Source organism: Hakea prostrata, chromosome 3 (genome assembly GCF_041222555.1).
Source record: "Hakea prostrata isolate BN-2017 chromosome 3, UWA_Hpros_2, whole genome shotgun sequence".
Taxonomy (NCBI): Eukaryota; Viridiplantae; Streptophyta; class Magnoliopsida; order Proteales; family Proteaceae; genus Hakea; species Hakea prostrata.
The window spans coordinates 33,477,377-33,498,952 of record NC_142602.1 but is presented as its reverse complement, the minus strand read 5'-3'; the positions used below and the strand labels follow the sequence as shown (position 1 = coordinate 33,498,952).

At 40.3% G+C, this 21,576-nt stretch overlaps 2 protein-coding genes across 3 annotated transcripts in view; both read right to left on the bottom strand.

Moving 5' to 3' along the window:
- LOC149022138 (phosphoglucan, water dikinase, chloroplastic-like) overlaps nt 1–21,576 on the bottom strand; it is a 58,719-nt gene that overhangs the window by 22,001 nt on the left and 15,142 nt on the right. For both annotated transcript variants that reach the window (XM_089150310.1, XM_089150309.1), the window contains exons 10-13: nt 6,456–6,664; nt 6,223–6,341; nt 5,765–5,835; nt 5,477–5,594 (exon numbers count right to left, since the gene is read on the bottom strand). In XM_089150310.1, the coding sequence (XP_089006436.1) occupies nt 5,477–5,594; nt 5,765–5,835; nt 6,223–6,341; nt 6,456–6,664 (517 nt within the window). The remainder of the gene's footprint in view (nt 1–5,476; nt 5,595–5,764; nt 5,836–6,222; nt 6,342–6,455; nt 6,665–21,576) is intronic.
- Nucleotides 12,342–14,628, bottom strand: LOC149022139 (uncharacterized). The gene is made up of 2 exons (XM_089150311.1): nt 13,448–14,628; nt 12,342–13,325 (listed from the first exon to the last, which is right to left on the bottom strand). The coding sequence occupies exons 1-2, from the start codon at nt 14,221–14,223 to the stop codon at nt 12,701–12,703; spliced, it is 1,401 nt and encodes a 466-aa protein (XP_089006437.1). The 5' UTR covers nt 14,224–14,628; the 3' UTR covers nt 12,342–12,700.

Here is a 21,576-nt window from a genome sequence, read left to right as displayed (position 1 = left end):
GATGGAGAATCCAATTGACGCAAACAAGGTATCAAATCAAAGATCGTTGAAATACCTTTCCAATAAGCCAAAAATCACCGAATTCGGAGTCCGTTTGGGGATCCAACCATGGACCTTTCAGTTGGCTGGTTGGATGAACCAACCCCCCACCCCATTTTCTGTTTAAGGGCAAAAACGAAATTCTGGGTTTTTAAGCCTTATTTTATGTTTTAACTCACCCGTAATCGCATTTCTTTATGCTAGAACAAGGTTGAGGCTGCGGGAAGAGGAGAAACCAAGAAGAAGAGTGGTTCCCATCCTTCCTAAGGCGTTTTATGATTCAAATCTTAGCAAAAACACTAGGAAAGGTTAGATTTCTTTAATCCTTCTTAGTCACAGTTTTGTGAGTATTTTCTCTCCTTTCCTTTTTTGGGATCTTGAAGGGCAGCATGTTAGGTTCATTGCTCATTGCTCATTCCTCAATCCTTGTTTTAATGTCCCTTTCTCGTATAAAAATTATTGGTGCGATCCCTTGCTAAGGTTAATGCATTTTGACTCTCCGAGTCACCCACGGGTGATTTAGGAGAGCAAATTTGGGACTTTTTGATCTAGATTAAATTGGATCAAATTGAAGGTACCCGTAAGATCCTTTTACTTCCAATTAGACTTTCCCAAAGTTTTGCTCCGATTAGACTTCAAATCGGTGGCGAATTAAAGACCATTCACTGGTGAGGTTGAGAACTATTTTTTTTAAACTAGTGGTCAGGATTCTGTTTTCGTGGGAAGACTTTGGGATCTATTTTGAAATCCAAATAGACTCTAATTTGTGATGATTAATCCTCTTGCATGAATAGGTTTATTTATCTTTAGTCACCAAACTTGTGGGAGTGAATTCTTGGACTTTGGAGAAAAGAATAAAGTAAAAGGTGAGGAATAACTAACCATGTTATACTTAATTAATTGTTGTTATTTTAATTTCTTTTATTAATATAAATTGTTGTAATTTCTATTTATCATGATATGCTTGTGTGTGACTTTGCACGAATGGAATGTAAGATTTATTGTTTTGAGTATTTCTATTTGCTATTGAATCCTATATTATTGATATGAATATGGTATGACAATGTATGAGATGAAAGAGGAGGAACGATATTATTCTCTTTACTTTGTATTTCCTACTAGGGTTGTGGGTTTGCCCATTGCTCTAGTGACCTTATGTGATTGCTTAGGTTGTGATTGGGGAATGGGGAATGTCCTTTTGGCATTTCGGCATAGGACACCCAGAGGAGGCGGTATGGGACTCATTCCTATGGTGCCCTTAGCGCTTTCCTTGATTACCGGTTGACATACCTAGGGCATGTCTAGAAGTGTTTGGCTAGGTAACCTCATAAGTACTAATACCCTTCCGGTAAGGGTATCAAAACCGGTTAACCTGTGATGTCAGTGGCTGACTAGCTGGGTCATATAAGCATCAAGCAGGCCCACTGCCATCATGAGATGGTAGGGTTGCATATAATAGATAATGGCTCATGGGCGCTCAAGACCGTTAACCAACCCGTGAGAGGAGATCGAGAGCATCATCTCCATTATATGTGGATGACCATAGGGTTAGGGGTCAATATAGTCCGAGTTGGTTGGTGCCATAGGATAAGTTGACTCTAGGTGGGAAAAGATACTGAACCGAGTTGGTTGGTGCCATAGGGAAAGTATCTAGACCATATGTAATACGAGATCGTATGACTTTGCATTGGGCTTAGAGTAATCCTTGACACGCGCCAGTTCTCATGCCAAACGGTGATGTAAGAGAGTGGTGACTTATACCCTAGCCACAGATTGATGTGACTTGACCCAACAACCGCAGAGAACCCAACAGATGTGCTTTGGTGCCGTGAGGGAAGAGTGACTGAGACCGCCCAGAGGAGACTGGTGTATGACTTAATGCATGTCCACTTTAGAGACTACATGATAGAGTTAGGAACATCATATCATATCATCATCATGCATTTGTTTAATTATATTATAAATTACATGGTTATCTTATGAATTATGATGTGGAAATTGGATGAATGTATTGACATGGATGTTAGTTAACCTCACTGAGTTCTGTGAACTCATTCCGTTATTTTGTGTGTGTTTCTTAGACTTTTCTACAGATTATGCGGCCCCCTTCCAAGTGGAGGATTCGTCGCAAGGAAGCTTCCAGGAGGGCACAATTGAGGAGGAGGTGGAAGCTCATAAAGCTACGTGTTCGTGCCTTGACTGCTCGTACGGAGCCGACTTTTAGTGATAGAAACCTTGATGTCCTTAGGAAATCTTTAGTTTCTTTCATGTCTCTTTTTAGATATATACGTTGATTTCTTTTGGAAAAGGCGAGGGTATTTTCTTTCTGACTCTTGAGTTTTTCCGCTGCAGATATTCTTTCTCTTCTAAGACTCTGATGTTTAGTTTTGATTTGAAGTAATGGATAATTGTAATCATTATTTCAGATTTGATAATTTATTACTTGAACTTTATTTATTCTTGTCCATTTAATTATGCTATATCATGTCTAGTATGGATTTGTCACTGAATCTAGATCTTGCGGTGTATAACCCCCACGGGTATTCGGATATGACTAGATCCGGCTAGGTGGAGTGTGACAAAATGTCTCTTATGACTCTTTGTCTAACTCTTACCGAGCTTTTATATCCTCTCTATCATCTATATTTGTTCCTAAAAGTTGGCAGGAAGCCTATGCTAATAAGAGATGGAAGGCAGTTATGGTAGAAGAAATGCGGGATGGTTACACTTCCTCCAGGAAAAAACTACTGGGCTGCAAATGGATGTCTGTGGTTAAACAAAATATGGATGGATCAGTCAACAAGTTGAAGGCTATACTAGTTACAAAGGGGTTTACCCAGACCTATTGGATTGATTATAATGAGACTTTTGCCCCTGTTGCAAAACTAAACACTTGTCGAGTTCTATTGTCTGTAGCTATAAACAAAGATTGAAACTTGCACCAACTAGACATAAAGAATGCCTTCTTACATGGGGACTTAGAGGAAGAAGTCTATATGGAAATCCCACATGGTTTCTCCGATGACAATACTACAGGGAAAGTTTGTTGGTTGAAGAGGTTAAGTTATGGGTTAAAACAGTCTCCTAGATGCATGTTTGGACGCCTCCTAAAGGCAATGACTTCTATTGGGTACAAGCAAAGTGATGTTGATCATACACTATTTGTCAAGAAGTTAGGTACTAACATCACACTTCTCATTGTTTATGTAGACGATATTGTCATCACAGGGAATGATGGTGAAGAAATTCGAAGGTTAAAGGAATTTCTTGGCAGAGAGTTTGAGATTAAAGATCTAGGGAAGTTACAGACTTCTTAGTGATTGAGGTGGCTCGATCAAAGAAGGGTATATTCCTATCCCAAAGAAGTATGTCCTAGATTTATTATCAGAAGTGGGAATGTTGGGGATGTAAAGCAATTGATACCCCTATTGAAGTTGGAGCTAAACTTAAACAAAAAAAAGGGAGAACCAGTGGACAAAGGAAGATACCAAAGGCTAGTAGGAAAGCTCATTTACTTGTCCCACACTAGGCAAACATCGCTTATGCCGTGGGGATAGTGAGCCAATTCATGCATGATCCATATTTAGCTCATATGAAGGCTGTTACCAGAATACTACAGTATTTAAAGGAAACTCTTGGAAAATGAATACTTTTGTCACCCACTGATAATCTAAGAGTAGAAGCATACACTGATGCAGACTGGGCTGGATCTCTAGACAGGAAATCAATTTCAGGTTACTGTACCTTTGTTAGAGGTAATCTAGTTACTTGGAGAAGTAAGAAACATAATGTGGTAGCTTTATCCAGTACCGAAGCTGAATATAGAGCTATGGTTCATGGAGTTTGTGAGCTACTATGGTTGAAAGGCTTGCTACAAAATATTGGAGTCCAAGTTCCAAACCCTATGATGTTATATTGTGACAACAAGGCTGCTATTAGTATTGTTAATAATCCAGTGCTACATGATTGAACTAAGTACATTGAAATTGACAAGTTTTTTGTCAAAGGAAAGCTGGAACAAGGGCTTATCTGCATACCTTTTGTGAGGTATGAAGACCAAGTGGCAGATGTTTTCACTAAGAGTTTAAAAGAAAAAGATTCCTTCCTATTGTAGGCAAGTTGGGCATGACTAATATCTATGCCTTAACTTGAGAGGGAGTGTTGGTTGAGTTCTACTAGGAGTTCAATTCTATTAGAGTTTGTGTTCATGTAAATTTCCATTTCTTGTCACCCAAGTGAGGGTATTTATGTAATAGCATTCTTTTCACTTTATTATAAATAGAGGGTTTGGGATCACATTGATCACAATAAGTCATTCTACCACAATCGGCTTTTTCAATAGAGAACATCAAAAAAAATTTGTCCTGTTAAGCATAACTGAGTTCATCTAGAATCGGGAAAAATCAATTTCACGAATAACGGGAGCATCCTTCATAGTAGACAAACCAGATGAGGCAGTAGTACCAAATTCAGCAAACATTGTTGTAATTCGGGTAATAACAGATGTGAAAAAAAAAATCAAGATGCTTTATACGGAAGGAATTTTATCATGGATGAATGGAGGCCTTTGGTAGGAGAAAAGTGCTCAACATCAAGGGTGGAGAGACATATAGGGAGGTAGAAGCTCAAAACAAGGTCATGGAAGGCGGCAGAAGGCTCAAGGAGACGGGCTCCCGAGAGGGTTCGCAGGGGTAGGGTGATACCCCTAGACGCGTTGCAGTATGGTTACAGAGGTCGACGGCAGGTGGTGGCAGTCCAAGGGACCTAACACTGGCTTGCAAAGGTCCTTAGGACCAGGAGGAAGAGGGGTGCTATGGCAGAAGTGGTGGCTGTGAGGGAAGAGGGTGAGCAGCAGTGGCATTTTTGGGTTTCTCAAAAACTCTCAGATCCTATGGCTAAGATTTGTGACTTTGATACTGTTTGAGAACTTCTAACTTCTGTTAGAGAGTTACAATCAGTCTTTATAAATAATAATGGAAGAGTACAATAAGAAAGAAAATTCCCTATGTGGGATTATTACAAACAATACTCGAGGGACAATTCTACCCTCTATTTTCAGACTTACAAGAAGTTCCTTATTGGGTAGCCCAAGGAATACGCTAACTATTTTAGCTTGGGGTCAGTACTGCATATATTTCTTTGTTGCATCTTTGGTCCACCTTCCGAAGGATTAAGGGCCATGTATGTTCCTCCCCCCCCCCCGGTGGACCCACCAGAAAGGAATAAGAAAAAACTCATCTGAAAAAAAAAAAAAAAAAAAAAAAAAAAAAAACGAAACCAGTCATTCTAAATCTCATTCAGTCTCATACTGTCATACAACTATTTACAATCACATAAATTTCCTAAACTAGATGTTAAAATTCAAACCATGTGGAAAAACTTGTTTCCCCATTGGTAATATACTTATGTGTTTCTTATTCTGCACAATTGAGAATACCTGTAAAACAGTACCAACAGCAGCACCTGGTACAACAACGTCCCAACCTTGAGATCCCAGTGTACTTCGTACAGCTTTCAGAAGCAGGGTACAAAATTTTGAGACCTGAAAAATAACACTGTGGATGACAATTCAAAGTAAAATAGTTAGAACATGAATGCTATCTAACGAATAAAAAGCATTGATGCAATATTTATTTGTATAGTAAAGAAAAAAAGATCAATCAACTGCACCGACGACTTATGGTAAGCTGACAAGTGAATGCAGTTGAATGAAAGCAATCCATACCCCGAACGAATTTCAGCTTCAGTATACGTCCTCACAGTGTTCTCTGGAATTCCAAGACCTTTTCCTAACAACTGCAAGGCCCAGAGAACTCTCTTATCAGAACCTGAAGTTTTATTCCTTAATCTAAATCTAAAGAAATATTTTACAAAAAAAATCCAGGATTCATTAATACATAAATATTCTATGATTATGCCATAGTTTGGAATCTAGTACAATGAACACGGATAAAATTAATTGGATCAGAGATGCTGCAGGAGAATAATAGAAGAAAAATAGGCCCCGCTAAAATTGAAAAATTACTTGGAGTTTTATATATTGAACCTCGAAGTCTAGCATACATAATAATTTTGGAAAATCTGGAGTACAGCACATCTTAAATGCAGAAAACATCTCAAGCAAGTGATTGCACATTATTAGGACTTATTCAAACTTCTATAAGGGAGGAACAGATTAGAAACCTGAACTTTTGGAGGAAAAATCTGAAGGAGTGCTTCAGAATATTCTTCTGTTAACCTCCGTGCTCTATCAAGAGTAGCCTTAATCCTCAATGCCCAAATGATTTTCCCATCCTCACTGCCTGAGCAATGACAAATAGAACCAGAGAAGAGAAGCATGTTTAGACACCAAAAGACATCCTAGAAATAACCTACCTTCGAAAAAATCCATACAATGCAAAGTAAGGACAATGCACCTTCTCTTTCAAGTAGACCTTTCTGTTGCCATGCAAAGAGTTCATTTTCAATAGCATTACAGTCTTTTGGCTTCCAAGATGAAAGTCCCATCTGGCGAATACCAGCTATAAAGGCATGGAGCGGATCATCCCAAGAGCTTATATTCTTTGACCCTGCACCCTGGGCAAGCCAAGATGGTCCTCCCATTGCTTCAAGTGCATTGATGAACCTATTAAAAGCACCACAGTCCAACAGGCTGTAATCCCAAGATGTATCGAGAATGCTCCAGCTAAAACAAGCATTTTATCATGATAAAAAATCTAATAAAATAGAAAGCAACAGAAGGCAAATTAGAATGTAACTCTTTACACTACTTGGGGACTGATACAACATTCCTGCTCCGTGTTCCAATCTAGATGATAAATTAAGCCTAATGTCAGAATACTGGGTAGGGCTGAATAATAATATATTTACGATGTTTGGGTTATCAGGTTGGATCGAATTCAACCACTTGCCAGCCTTAAAGTCAAAAGCTCAATTTATTATTCCCTCAAAGAGGAGATGAAAACTCTACAAAGTCAAAGAAGATTATGTCGCAGATATCTTCAGAAATCAAGATCTGATCCACACTGCAACTGATAGAGCACACAAGAAGAGACGACAAAGAAGAGGGAGAGGATGAAGAAGAATATATAGGGTGCAACTCTAGAGTTCAACTGTATGAAGTGAACTCTCCAATATTATTCAACTATGAACAGAACTACACAGAATAGGTAGGAAACAAAATTAACAAAATAAAAAGCAGTAGGCAAAAATATTCCCAAGAGATCTCAATATCGTGCCTGGAGCAGGTGAACAGTCCTTTGATAAGACTTCTTGTTAATGCACTTTTTATGGAAAGCCTAATCTCGCTGTAGACACATGCTGGACAAAACATGGAAAACCAGATTAGGCCCATGAGTTGGCCAATGCTAGTTTTGGTGACGCTAATGATGGTTCTGTTTCTTTTGACAACACTACTGTTACATCAAGGATGTACTACTGGGTCTCATGTCTCTTGCAATAACTATCCCATGCTTTTAAAACATCTCCAACAGCTTGAAGCCACCACTGCCTCAAGATCTAACTCCACTGTTGCTCATGTAGCTAACTCTGCCTTCACTACATCCACTTTCACTCTATGGATTGTTGACTCTGGTGCTTGCTACCATATGACTGGTTTTCTGACTCAATACTATTTTGTCTAGTCATACTAACTCTTCTCCACTTATTCTTTCCGTTGGCTCCTCTACTAAAGTTACAGGTCAAGGTGTGGTATCTCCTACTAACTCCATGAACATGTCTCCCAGTCTTTATGTTCCTAAACTTCTGTTAGGTTTTCTATCAGCTAGCTAACCAACTAAAAGTCTTGATTGTTCCATTACCTTTTTTCCTTTTGCATTTTTCAGGATCTGCAGACAAGGGGGACAATTGGCGGAGGGCTTGAACAACCAAAATTATATTACTAATTGGGGCTGGTCCATCTACTGTGGTTGATGCCTCGAACTCCTTTTTAGTGGCACTTTTGTCTTGGACATCCTTCTTTAGCCAAGCTCCAACTTATGTTTCCAAGTTGGTGGTCTATATTCTCCTTGCTATGTGAAGCATGTGAATTGAGATAACATCATGACATCTTCATTTCCACCTCATGGTATCCTGCCTAGTCAATCCTCTTTTTTCATTAGTTCAATCTGGCACTTGAGGCACTTGTCGGGTCAGAAATAGATTAGGTGGTCATACTTTGTTAGCTTTGATGATTACCATTCTAGTATGCTTTGAGGGTATTTTTGTTAAAGAATCAGTCACGATTTGTTTCTGAAACAATCAAATAAAAACCCAATTTGATGCTTCCATCATAGTGTTTCTTTTAGATAATGCCCTTGAATGTATTCAAAATGAAATTTCATATTTTTGTCATTCAAATGGGATTCTTCATCACACAAGTCACTCTTATAATACCCAACAGAATGGGGTAGCTGAACGCAAAAGCAAGCATCTTCTGGATATTACAAGATCTATTATATTGCATACGGATGTCCCTAAAAAAATTTAATGCTATTCTGACTGTGTGCTTTCTTATTAATTATATGCCCTCATCTATGTTAAATGATCAACTGCCCTTTTCAGCCCTACAACCTAACACCTCATTGTTTACTCTTCCACCTTGTGTCTTTGATGTAAGTAGGCCTATCAAAACTTAGACCAAAAACCAGGCTGAATTGGTGCACCATGGAACTGGCTGAATCCTTGAAAGGGCAAATTTGGTCATTTCCCTCCCCCTTTAACACCAAAAGGGTCCAGCAACTTTTAGAATATTTTTAGGACCATATTTCTACTTTATGTATTTCAATTGGATAGTGGTTTAGAGTCCTTGTCTAACTAGGAGTCCCAGTTGGAATACAATTTTCAAGTAGATTCCTTCTGGAAATTGGTTATTTATTTTTGCATGTTACTTTTAATTAGGAGATCTCTAGAAGACTCCGTTCTAATTTGTTTTGTCAAGTTGTTGGGTTGTAAAAGGAAGCCCAATACAAAGTAGATTCCCTAGTTTAAGTCCAATTGAGTTTCCTAGATTGTGCTTTAGTCTGTTTCCCTCAAATGTAAGGCTATAGAAAGCCCCCACCTCATTATTATCAAATCAGTTGAAGAATTAATATAAAAGAATCAGAGACTTGGAGTCATGGGAACCTAGCCCATGACCAGGGTTTGACAGATTAAGAGAGTTTTCTGCAATAGCAGCTTTCTTCTACATCTTCAAGCCTGAGGCAGCCCTAGAGTCCTCTTCAACTCAGTCTTCAGTCAACAGCGCCCCCCCACCCCCAAAAAAAGGAAAAACAAGTAAGTGTGATCCTAGCCCCTTCCCCTACCCCCATTCCATTCCCACAACCCTTGTCTAGCCCTTCCCTTCTCCCAAAACCTCGTGGCACCATCCCCCATTTACCGAACCCTAGTTCTCGGTATTCCCACCCCCCATCCCCATCGCAGCCCCTCTTCCCCTCCCCTAGAAACCCACAGTTAGGTCCCTTCGCTTTCCCAATGCCTCCTCTGCATTCCCCTCACTCCCCAGCCCCCTATCCATCGTTCTCTTCTTCTTCTTCTTTTCTCCTAGCAACACAATCTGAAATTTCCAAAACAGGACTTGCACACTCCTTCCCCACCCCCAAGAATCAATTCCCAAAATTTAGATACCCCATCAACAAGAACCCAATAGTCCTCACAGAAACAGGGATGAGACTGAAGGAGCACTATACCCACCAAGAGCTCACAGAGATGACAGGGACAGGAGTGACAGGAGTGGCCACACTACGGAGTCTTGCTATGACAACCTATGTTTGATAGGTATGATGTTGAAGACATGTCTCTCCACAAACATCCTCAAATGCCTACTGCACTTGAAGATCACATTAGGGCATACCCTCTAATGGTCGACGGGACCAAAGAAGAGGTGCAGACCATGACAAAGTCAAGCTTGAGCTCAAGGAGCTTAATGGGTCTCTTGATCCACACGTAGTCTATGACTGAGGGTTGCCTTAGACAATTACTTTGATTGGCATGAATTCTTTGAAGGCAGGAAGATGAGACTGGGCAGGGCAAAGTTAGATCGTGCTGTTAGAGATTGGTGGAATACTATGGAGCAGGAGTCATACTATGAAAGCAAAGAACTCACAACATGGAACTAGATAAGGAGAGAAATGATAAGAGAGATATCAACCAAAGCGTTACAGAACCAGATTGCAGGATCAATTCCATACACTAAAGCAAGGTAATTTGTTAGTTTCAGATTATATACAGCAGATTGATTCATTGACCTCTAGGACTGGCACAAGGGAGAGTAAGCTTCAAACCATGACTAGGTTTAAGATTGGGTTGAAATATAAGATTCAGAAGACTACATCACATCCATCCTGGCACCGTTGAGTAGGGAAACCTTGTAAGGTTATGGGTGCTTCCGTCTTTAGTTCAGTCCTCTGTATGAAACTCTCGAAGACCACATTGATGCTGCCGCTGTTCATGATAGCAAGGTAAAAATTTCGATCGATATGAACATTTCGACCTTGGAAAAGGTCGAAATTTTGAGGTTTCGGTCGAAAATTCGACCAAAACTGGATACTTTTTTCCTGAATCTTGAAAACTCAATTTCGAGCCTCAAATGCACTCAAATTGATTTGGATTTTTGCATACTAGCTATTTCAAGCATAATAAACACTATAAAACTACTAGTTTACTAAAAAACTACTGAAAATGTAACATCCAACATTCCAAGTATATAGTACATGAATCAGAGAAGAAGCGGGAATGTTATTACTTACAAGTATATTCTATTCAAGCCTCAAGGTCTACCTCTTCCGTCTGCACCCCATACAAATGACAATATAACTCCCATGATGTTTGCCCCCGCCCCATATAGTTTTGGACATAGTCAAGAACTGCATCTCTGTATGTGGCCTCATCCACATGCATAAGATTCCCTAACGGTGGGAAGTTGTGAATCACCAAAGGAACTGGTGGTGGTGGGCCTTGTGGCTATGGAATAGTGTGGAAGATCTGCTCAACAAATGAAAGAGCACCCTGGCTCTCAGGACTAGGAGAAGGATAAGGATACTGATAAGGTCCCAATGGCTGACTCCAATAATCAACAGTGGGAGGGACACCATAAGCTCCATAGGCCGCTCCATAACCATAAGGCTCCAGTCGTGGCTGACTAGCCTGACCTTGAATTTGATAGCCAGGAGGGACACCATATGGTCCATAAGGACCATAACCATAAGTCGACTCGGTAGAACCAATACTCTCCACAGTAGTATCATATGAGGACTCTGCAGGCCTATGCCATCTGGATCCTCTGGAGGTGGAGGAGTCTCTAGCATCATCAATGCCCATCGATCTCATAGATCCCACCAAGCTCTCGGCATCGAATGGACGGTAGGACCCATATGATGGCGTGTCCTCTGTGCTCCAGCCGTGCTGTCTCCCCTTCCCCTTCCTCGAATATGTAGAGGAAACATTTTTGCCTTGAGATGCAGCTCCAGTATGGTCTGAATCCTGTGTCGCGTGGGTGAACTGACTCTCTCCTGTGAATCTCGGTGGTCGTCCTCCCCCCCCCTCGACTCTCACGTACTGCTGGTGGTGGTGGTGGTGGTCTGTCCCTAGGATCAGCTGAATCCTGATCACGAGGTCCCACACCCTCCTCATCCCCTCCATCATCACCGTCACTGCCATTGTCATCATCACCACCATCGTCGTCATCGCCAGAGGCCTGAGTCACCTCATCCTCAGTGTCGGACCAGAAAATCAAATCCTCACTCTGGGTGGATGCACTAGGGTGTGGCACGAAGGGACGGGCGGGCTCTGCATGTGGCCTCCCCTCCTGGGCCATGAAGTCCCCCACATCAGCCCCCATCTCCTCTGCAATCTGACTATTGGGAAGACCTCCATCCTCATCCAGCAATCCGTCTCCACTATCCCCGATCCGATCAACTATCGGGTTATCATCATCATCCATCTCAAATATGTCGGCCAACTCGATATTGGTGCTCTCTCTGTCCATCCCCTGTCTAATATGATCCTCTCTCAGTCTCATATTATAGTGTAGGTAGACAAGGTCCTCTAGACGCTTCACACCCAATCGGTTGCGCCTCTTTGAGTGAATGAGGCTGAAGGTGCTCCAATTTCGCTCACAACCAGTGGCAGAACATGTTTGGGAGAGCACTTTGCTTGCAATCCTACTCAAGTTGTGTGAATCACGTCCAAATTGCAACCACCACTCAGCTGCAACAAACATAGACTCCAAGTCATTTTAATACTTAAATAACTAAATTAAAGATAGAATATAGTAATTAAATGTATAATGAAATAAATGAATGAACTTACTCGGAGGGGCGGTTTCCCGTCCCAATACGGCCATAGCACGACCGAAGCTCCCAGTGGCATCCCTAAAAGCCTTTATCTAATATATAAAGAGAAAAAACAAATAAACAATAACTAGTTACCAGGTTAATGACTTAGTATAAAACTACGAATTGTGAATCAAATGATTCAAATCACTATCTCACTTCCATAAGGATGATTGCTTGTTTAGTTGTTTCCTGTTCGAACTTCTCCACTACAGTTTGGACAGCATCCATCAAATCTTGCCTCATCCCAAGATTGTCCTTGTAATGGTACTTGGGATTTAAATAGTATGTTGTGTAAGAAAAAGTATGTCATAAAAGGGAATAGTTAATGCTTAATAGTGTGATAACATAATGAAAATTAAATTAAATACTACTAGACTTAACAACTCACCAGCCTTATGCAGTGGATGCTGCAACATAGACTCCCGTCTACTGTTGATGATTTGAAGGACTTTCTTGTTGCCGCGTGGGTGGACCTGAGCAACTTGCTGCTTCATCCTATCTACTGCAGCAAATATGTGTGGTAGAGTAGGTTTTCTCTGCTGATCTACCATCCTCAATACATTCACCACAGGCTCAAGCATCTTCACCACTATCCTCACATTGTGCCAAAAAGTCTCATCAAGGATGGTCAATTGTGCTCTCCTTCCTCCCACTGATGAAGAACCCTCCCAGTTAAACCACTCCTCTGATGCAAACATAATCCTAAGGCCAGTCTTCCTACTCTCAAAGCTCTGCAGTGCTATCCAATTAGTAGCAAATCTGGTTATGCCTGGCCTCACTAACTCACCCTGACACTTGTCCCTCATTATCCTTAATGCATAGGTGTGGTTATATATGAAGGTGCTAACATGTCGAACTTGGTCCACGGTATTCTTCACAAGCTTGACCTTTCCAATCTCCTTCAACATTAAGTCAATGCAGTGAGCAGCACAAGGAGTCCAAAAGAGCCTATATCTGTCCATCCATCAAGGCATCAAGCCATCAATACAAAGTTATAAAGTGTACATGTATATGTGTAATGTAAATATATGTATTTACAAATGAAAATTAATACTATATGTTTAGACTTTAGATACCTGGAGTTTTCCTGCATCTTCAACCCAGCTTTCTTGTAGTTGGAGCCATTATCAGTCACAATTTGAACCACATTTTCCACTCCAACCTCCTTCACCACTTGCTTCAGTAATTTGTAAATGTATTTTGCATCCTTCTTCTCATCGGATGCATCTACTGACTTGAGGAACACTGTTCTCCCATCACAATTCAACATGAAATTGATGATGGACTGTCTAGTGGGACCAGTCCAACCATCAGCCATCAGAGTCACTCCATAATGATCCCACATGGGCTTTAATCCCTTAATGTACTCATTTATGTCCTCTTTATGCTTAAGCAAATACACATTATAGATCTTATATGGAGTGGGGCCCTGTACACCACTCCCAGCCTTGCCTATCTGCTCAATCATATCTCTGTAGTAGGGCCCCTGGGCTGTATGTGCTGGAACACTATGGTAATACGCCCATTTGGAGAAAGCCATCCCCAGTTTCTCCTTCACACTCCCCCATAAGTGCTTCAACTTTCTCTGTTTATGCTCAGGCCTCGCAAATAGGGCCGGATCATTGCGAAGAATCTCAAGATCCGGATCTGTACGATGTGCTGAGGAAGCTCGACCCCTTGTAGGGGCCCGTGGGATAGGAGCCTCCTGCCTCACACTCTGAGACCTCCTCATAGGGACTTGGGAGCCACCTGTGCCTCCCATACCTACTGGCTCTCTAGAGGACCCACAACCCAGACCCCTCTGTTGCCTCCTCATGTCATCAATCCTTTGTTGCTCCCTACTCATCATCATCGCCCTCCTCAGCTGATCAGCCTCTGGATCAGGGTCACTGTCTCTTGGCTCATCCCTACCATAACTGTCACGACCCCAGTTTTCACATGCTTGGTAGGGCCCACATTATGGACATTTAACTAGGGCACGTGACAGTTCCTTTCCTTATCAATTTGTTTATAACTACTAAAACAAAATGCTAAACTAAACATTCTCAAAAACAAACAAACAACTTGTTTGACAGTTTGACTCATAAACATATGTACACAGTTTAAAGTCCTGTCATGTTTACATTTGTCTTTTCAACAGTGTCTAGTAAAGTACGTACAGTCTCAAAGAAATATATACATTCACAGTTCAGTCAAACCAACATCAGTTGCAACAAAAAGAAAAGAAAAGTTTTCCATCTTCTACTTTAAAATGCACTATCAAGTGGCAGCACCCTTGCCCTTGTCATATATCTGTGGACCTGTCAACAGTTACAATAGTGAGCTTTACGGTCCAGTAAGCAATATAGACAACCATGTAAGTAAGTCAAGCAATTCATCATATATCAATCATCACATCACTGTCATATAACATCATGTAGTCCAATTTCCTTTTCATTTTCCTTTTTCTTTTCATTATTAAACCAGACCTAAGCGCTAACTGTAGAGAGAGCATCATCAGTCTAAACTACACAAGTGGCATCAGTCTCAGTCTCAGTCTTAGAGGTTCTCATGAAGAGATTCTCTTTCAATCTTTAGGCACAAGGCCAGGTGTTCTCTACAGAAGGCCATCATCAGTCTAGTATATCTTTTCACTTTTGCCCTCCCATTTGGGTACATAAGTACCAGGACTTACAGAAGCTGTTTTATGCCCTCCCATTTGGGTACATTAAGTACCAGGACTTACAGAAGCCATTACATTTTCTTTCTTTCTTTATTCTTATTATTTCATTTCTTTTCTTTCACTTTACAGTCTTGCTTCATGCCCTCCCATTTGGGTACATAAGTACCAGGACTTACAGAAGCCGCTTCATGCCCTCCCATTTGGGTACATAAGTACCAGGACTTACAGAAGCCTTTAACATTTTATTCATTTTTCTTTTATTCTTTCTTATATTCAATTTCAGTATTACATTACCATGCTCTGTCCATTTCAATGTACATTTTTCATTTCAATCATCATTCAGTCTCATCTGAACACAGTTCATGTAATTCAATCATTTAAATATGAAAGCATGATAATTCCACATCTGATAAACATAAGCATCATTTTCAATTCATAATTAACGTACAGTTCGAGAATACTGTCAGCATTCCAATTCAAGCAATTCAATCAAGTCATTAAACTATCATCCAATCCCATGCATTTTGTTCAATACACAAAGACATATATCATGCATTTTCCATAATTAGCATCAAAAAATAAATAAAATAGATTTCATGTCAACATGTGAATGTTACATGTCAACTGAATGGAATCACCTACTTAACATACATAAGTTGGTCAATATCACTTACCTGTCTCTGTTCCATGCGTGTGTGTTTTTGACCCTGGTTCCGATAAAATCCGCTTTCGCTCCTGTACCCCGAATAATTATTAGCTATTTCGAATATGCGGGAACCAACGGGAAATTTTCCCTTTTTTATAATATTTTCTCTCTCCTACTTTCTCTCTCCTCTTTCCTCTTTCCTCTTTCGTCTCTTCTCTTTCCTTTCTCTCTCCTCCTCCTTTAATGCCTTTAATGGCTTCTCTTTTACCTTTTCTATTTCTCTCTCCATTCAACTCCTTCTCTCTTCTCTCCTCTCCTCTCCACTCGTTCTCTCTCTGTCTGCTATCTTCAGTTACACGTAGAAAGCATTCCATTTGATCATTCTTTCCACTTCTCATCTCTCTCCTCTCTACCTCTCCTCTTCCCTTTTAATGGCTTCCACTCTCTGTCTCTTAATACTTCTCCACTCATTTCTCTCCTTCCTCTTAAACCTATCCCACGCAAACATTCATTTTCTTAACTTTCTCTCCTTCCTCGATTTTTCCACAACTTTTCCTTATTTTCCATTTCAGTATTCTCTCTCCTCTTGCTTCCTCTCTTACGGCTTCACTTCTTCTCTCTCCTCCTTAATCCTCTTCTCTTATTTCCCTCTTACCGCCTCATTATTCATTTTCTAAAATTCTGCGCACTTACCACTTTAGGGAAAGCCACCTCCTCCTTCTCATATCTCTGATTAAATTCATTTCACTTATGTAGTCACATGTAGGTGAGAGGTTGGGGGAAAGCTGTCACCTCCTCCCTCCCTCTCTTTCCTTAATTCCTTTACGTGTATATAATATAATATACATATATATGCTTTACTTTTATACATAATATAACATATATTAAATAGTGGGCTTCGGTATGGGCTCGTGGGCCTGCTGTAATACCTTACGCAAGACCCACTCTGAGGTACTAATATTAATACCTTAGGGTTCAGAAAATCATGCTGATCATTACCTTATTTTCAGTTCAGTCTAATTCCACTGTTGTGGGACCCACACGCGATGTCTGACCTCGACCAAATATCAATTGGAATCTAGCCTCAATTAAACTATCCTTTAACTACACTCAGATCATTTGATTAAACCAAACATCGGATCCTTTATAATCTTAAAGACTGACACATTCACACATAGTAATAAAATAACGATATAAAAATATGCGGGGCATCACAATAACCCTCAGGATCTGGAAGGTCATCTAACCAGGCATCCTCGAACTCATCCCTTTGTGTTTTCTTCTCTTTCCTCTTTTGCTTTGTACCAGTAATATATGAGGCCATTGCCCTCTTGACCTCTACAGGCACCTTTGGGCACCCTGTTGCCACCAGCTAGATGCACCTTCAATCTAGTGGCCCCACCTCCTCCTATTTGTTTCTTACAATAATTACACTCGCTCTTCCTCCTATCAGCTGTCAGTGGCCTCCCATGTTCCCAAGGTATGTCAGACATCTTTAAAATAGAGTGCCTGATACAAGAAACACACACTAAGTATCTTGAAAAGCTCCACAATATGCTCAAAAAATGACATACATGCTTTTAATAATAACCTCCTATTTTTAAATATAAAAAAAAATATATGTATAACTATATAAGTATTTTTTAATATATAAATAATTTTAAAATATATAAAATACACACAAACTATCTTAAAAATATCCACAACATGCTCCAAAAATTGCATACATCCTTCCACTAATACTCCACTATTTAAAATTTAACAGAAATTAATTGGTTTTTTTTAATATTTAAATATTTTTTTAATTATTTAAATATATATTAAATACAGTAAAATTACATAATTAACAGAAAAAAAAATTAATTCAACACCATCACAGCAATATGGTGTCTCAACTCTCACATACATTCATTTGAAGCTTATACATGTACTATACATATACATTTTTAGCAATATATATAATTTAGTAAATAATTTTTAATAACAGAAAAATAAAAAAATAGTAGGAAGAATCAAAAAATAATTTTGACGCTACAAATTCATAGATCAACACTCTAAAGTAAACATATATAAATTTGGAAGCAATCTAACATGATTTAAGGGACAAATGAAACAAAAATCATAAAATGAGGAAGTTGGTTACTCACCTTGCAAGATTTGAGAAAATGCACAAATGGAGGAGAAAATCAAGTGTTTGAAGGAAATGGAATACTAGAAATTAGGTGTAGAAGGGAATGAATGCAAGAGAAATCAGCAAAATCTTCAAAAGGAGGTCGAAATCTCCAAGGCGATATGGCTCGGTAGGTCGAAACAGCATCGAAATGTCGAAAATGAGCTCGAGTTGGATACTTTAAAGGCTGTGGAAGTGTTGTTTCGGCCTGATATGGTATCGGGCCGAAATATCGACTCGTATCAGCCGAAATATCGGTCGATACGAAACGATATGGATACATTTCGTGCCTACTACTACATTTCGTTTCGATTTGGAATTTTGCAAGCATTTCGGTCGAAAATCGAATTTTTTTCCATGCATGATAGTCTAAGCTAATAGTCCTCTTGCCCCAGTTTGGTATGGAAGATGGAGCTCCTCCTCAAGTCTTCAACTTCAATATGGGTTACTAGAACTCCTCGGTCTATCCAATCTTTGTTGTACTCCTCATCTGGCTCAAAGTCTAGAAGTTGGCACTCATGTGTCTCCTCTGGTTTTGTCTGGCTAGTGTCTAGGACTGCAAGTCCTGTTCTCTTAGGGCACTCTCTAGCAAAGTGTCCTCTCTCATGGTAGTAAAAGCACTCACCAGGGTTGTTAATGAATAATAAACCTCTATTTTCTTCTTTGATATAGTTTGGCACCTTTCATGTGACTCCTCTAAGGGGAGTGTAGGGATTGTTGTTAAGTGGATCTCTTCAATAGTCATAACTAAATCGCATCTTTTGAGATAGGGCTTATGCACAAAGATCCTTGTCAAATAGATCTCGAAGACCTATGATGTACATAACTCTTAGAGCCATCTATATATCCTACATTTGACCAGGCTTGAATCAAGTTATCGTCTATCGCTTGCTTTCTCTGGCGCCTGCCTTGGATGCTAAAGAGTTAAATTGTTGGATGCAGTCAGCACAGACATGGTGCCCAAGTTAAGAGTGAGTAGCTCCTCTTGGACTCTTACCTTGTACTGTTCTGGCGGGTACTTCTCAGTCGGACTCTCATCTGGTTGCAGGTGGTTAGTTCTTTACTCTCTTAGTATAATTCTCTTTTCATCGCAATCCACCAATCTTTGGTAGCTCCTACCAATTTAGTTTTGCCTAGTCTTATGTTCCTATACTCAGATAGGTCATACCAGTCGAAGTAGTCATCAAGGGCCATAGTGGTCACGGCGATGAGGTGATGCAAGGTGGTTTAGGCTAGTTGAGGCAATGAGTCGATGAGGCGCCCTCCGAGGCGCTTTTGAGGCGGTTGAGGCGTTTTAAGTGAAATTTTTAGTCTACATCTCATTCACTCCAATTTATTATAAATCTATCATATCTTATATGATTAAAAAAAACTAATATTAGCCTACCTCAAGTCATCCAACATACTACAAACCACACATAGTAGGTCCTAAATAAAAAGCCGCGGGAAGAAAGGAAGAGAAGAAGTCATCTGCCGCGCGGCTTGCCAGAATGTCGTCGCGGGAATGGAAGAGAAGAGAGGAAGAGAGAAAGAGATTAGGGATTAGAGTGAGAGTGAGAGTGTGAGACTCGAGTCAAGAACTTATTCTCTTTCAATTTTGTTTTTTTGTTTTTTTTTATTATTATTTTAATTTTAACATTTGATCACATGTAGTGTCATTATAAATATGCATATAGGTTCAAACAATAGATACTTTACAATTGGAATCTAATAAGTAATTCAATATATGCCTTCGATTTGGCATCTTCCATGTGATTTAAAAAAGAAAAAAAAAGCAAACACCTTGGGGTATAAGGTGTCTAAGGCTCTTGAGGCGACGCCTAGGCAATGCCTCATACCCCAAAGCGGTTGCCTTATTGCCTGAAAATGAGGCGACACCGATTTGAGGCGCTCCGAAGGTGCCCGGACGCCTAGGAGACGCCTTAACAACTATGTCAAGGGCAGCTCTCTAGTTATAGAAGATTTGAGGATCTAACAAACCATTGAACTCCTTCAGTCCGAGTTTTACCTTGTGATGTTCTGCACCCCTTCTCTGGTCTCGAACTCTAGTGAAGTAGGATTGAATGTGCTCCTCTTATGACATCCCCTAGGATTCTAACCTGAAACCCAAATTGCAGGCCCAAGGACCTGAAGATCCAATAACAGGAAGTTGTGGTCCATCCAATTAAAGATGATAGTGGAGATTAAGGTTTTGCAGCCATAAAGGAGGAAGATAGAAGGAAGAGCTTGCACCCTGACGGAGTGGGAAGATGGATTTCGAGCTTCCGGGGGGGGAAAAAAAAAGGAAAAAAGGGGGGGGGGGGAACCCAAAAACCCCCCCCCCCCCCCTCTTCCAAAAGCATTTATCGCCTAATGAATGCACCTGTCATGTGATTCTGGATAAATCCTCCGGAAATCTTTAGTATGAACTCATTCTCGAATTTTACAGCAATGTGGGGGGTCATTTGGGGTGTTGCGGGCCCCCGAGGGGTGAAGCGGAAAAAGTCATCAAGTCTTGGAGCTTTCTCTTCAAAGAACCCTGAGGTATGTTGAATTTGATATGCTCAAGCTCAAAGTTAGTAAAAACATTTAACCTTGAATTTTGTAGTGTGGTGGAGGAAACATCTTGTGTGCAACAGTGTGAACTATTTCTAAGCAGAGTCCTAGGAAAGTGAGAATGTGAGGAATGTAGTCTTCGAGTATTAGGGCCTTCTCTTCAAAGAACCATGGTGGCAAGACAAGGTCAATGTGCTCCAAATCAGTCATCAAGCTATTATGGACATCTCTAGTGCCATTTACCACCTTGTTATTGTTTCTGTTGAGGGTTGGTGGGGCATACTCTAGGGCTCAAGTGCTTGTATGGCAGTGCTCTCAAAGTCTTCTTTTTACCTTGCATCCATTCAGTCTTGATTGCTTTGGTCTCTTATTCTCAAGGAATCTCCTCTGAGTGTATAGTCATTGTCATTATAGTTTCAAATATTACCCCTTATTCTGATATGACAAGATCATACGCTAGGTCAAAGGCATGACGAATGTCGCATCGAGTAGGAGCCAGACCAAGTAACTCCTTTAGTGTCACCTCAAATTTTTGGGGCAGCAGTTCTTTGTCTTTCAAATCAAGGGCATGGTGAACTCTAGGGGATTAAATACTTCTTCGAGCACATGTGTAGCTGGTGTTGTTACTTTAATCTCTTCCATGTAATCAGCTGTAGCATATTCTTCACTTGTCATGACCTGTTCACCATGAGTCAACTCTGTCTTCTTCCAGTTTAACCTCATAGCCTGTATCAGTCTCTCGTAGTAATAGCCCTAGAGGGAGCTTCTGGATTGGTGGAGAAGGTTCTTCTGGTTGTGGATCTCTAGCCCGAGTAATCAAGGGTAACTTCTAGTGGCTTTCTTTTCCAGGGCTTCTGAATTCTTTAGGGAGGACAATCAAAGGTTGCGGTTGGGTACTGGGCTCCTCCTATTGACCTGTCCTTTCTTGATCTCCTCTTAGGGATTTAGGGGGAGGAACACAATCTTCTTTCTTTATGATAGAATTTACAAACATTCTCCCTACCCAAAATAATTACATCATTATCAAATAACCATGGCCTCCCTAAGATTATGTCTACAACCTCATGGGAACTACATCACACCAAATATCTTCAGAATAGGAGTGGAGACTAATGGGTACAAGATACCTGAATTTTACTGCGCCACAATCATTGTTGAGGATAACCACTCAAAATGGGTTATTCGTCTGGAT

Bases quoted from the DNA above. Each gene is read 5' to 3' on its own strand.
- LOC149022139 (XM_089150311.1), bottom strand. From the start codon at position 14,223: ATGATGATGAGTAGGGAGCAACAAAGGATTGATGACATGAGGAGGCAA. The intron at 13,326-13,447 runs GTATCTAAAGTC...ATGGATGGACAG, and splicing joins AAGATGCAGGAAAACTCCAG to ATATAGGCTCTTTTGGACTC.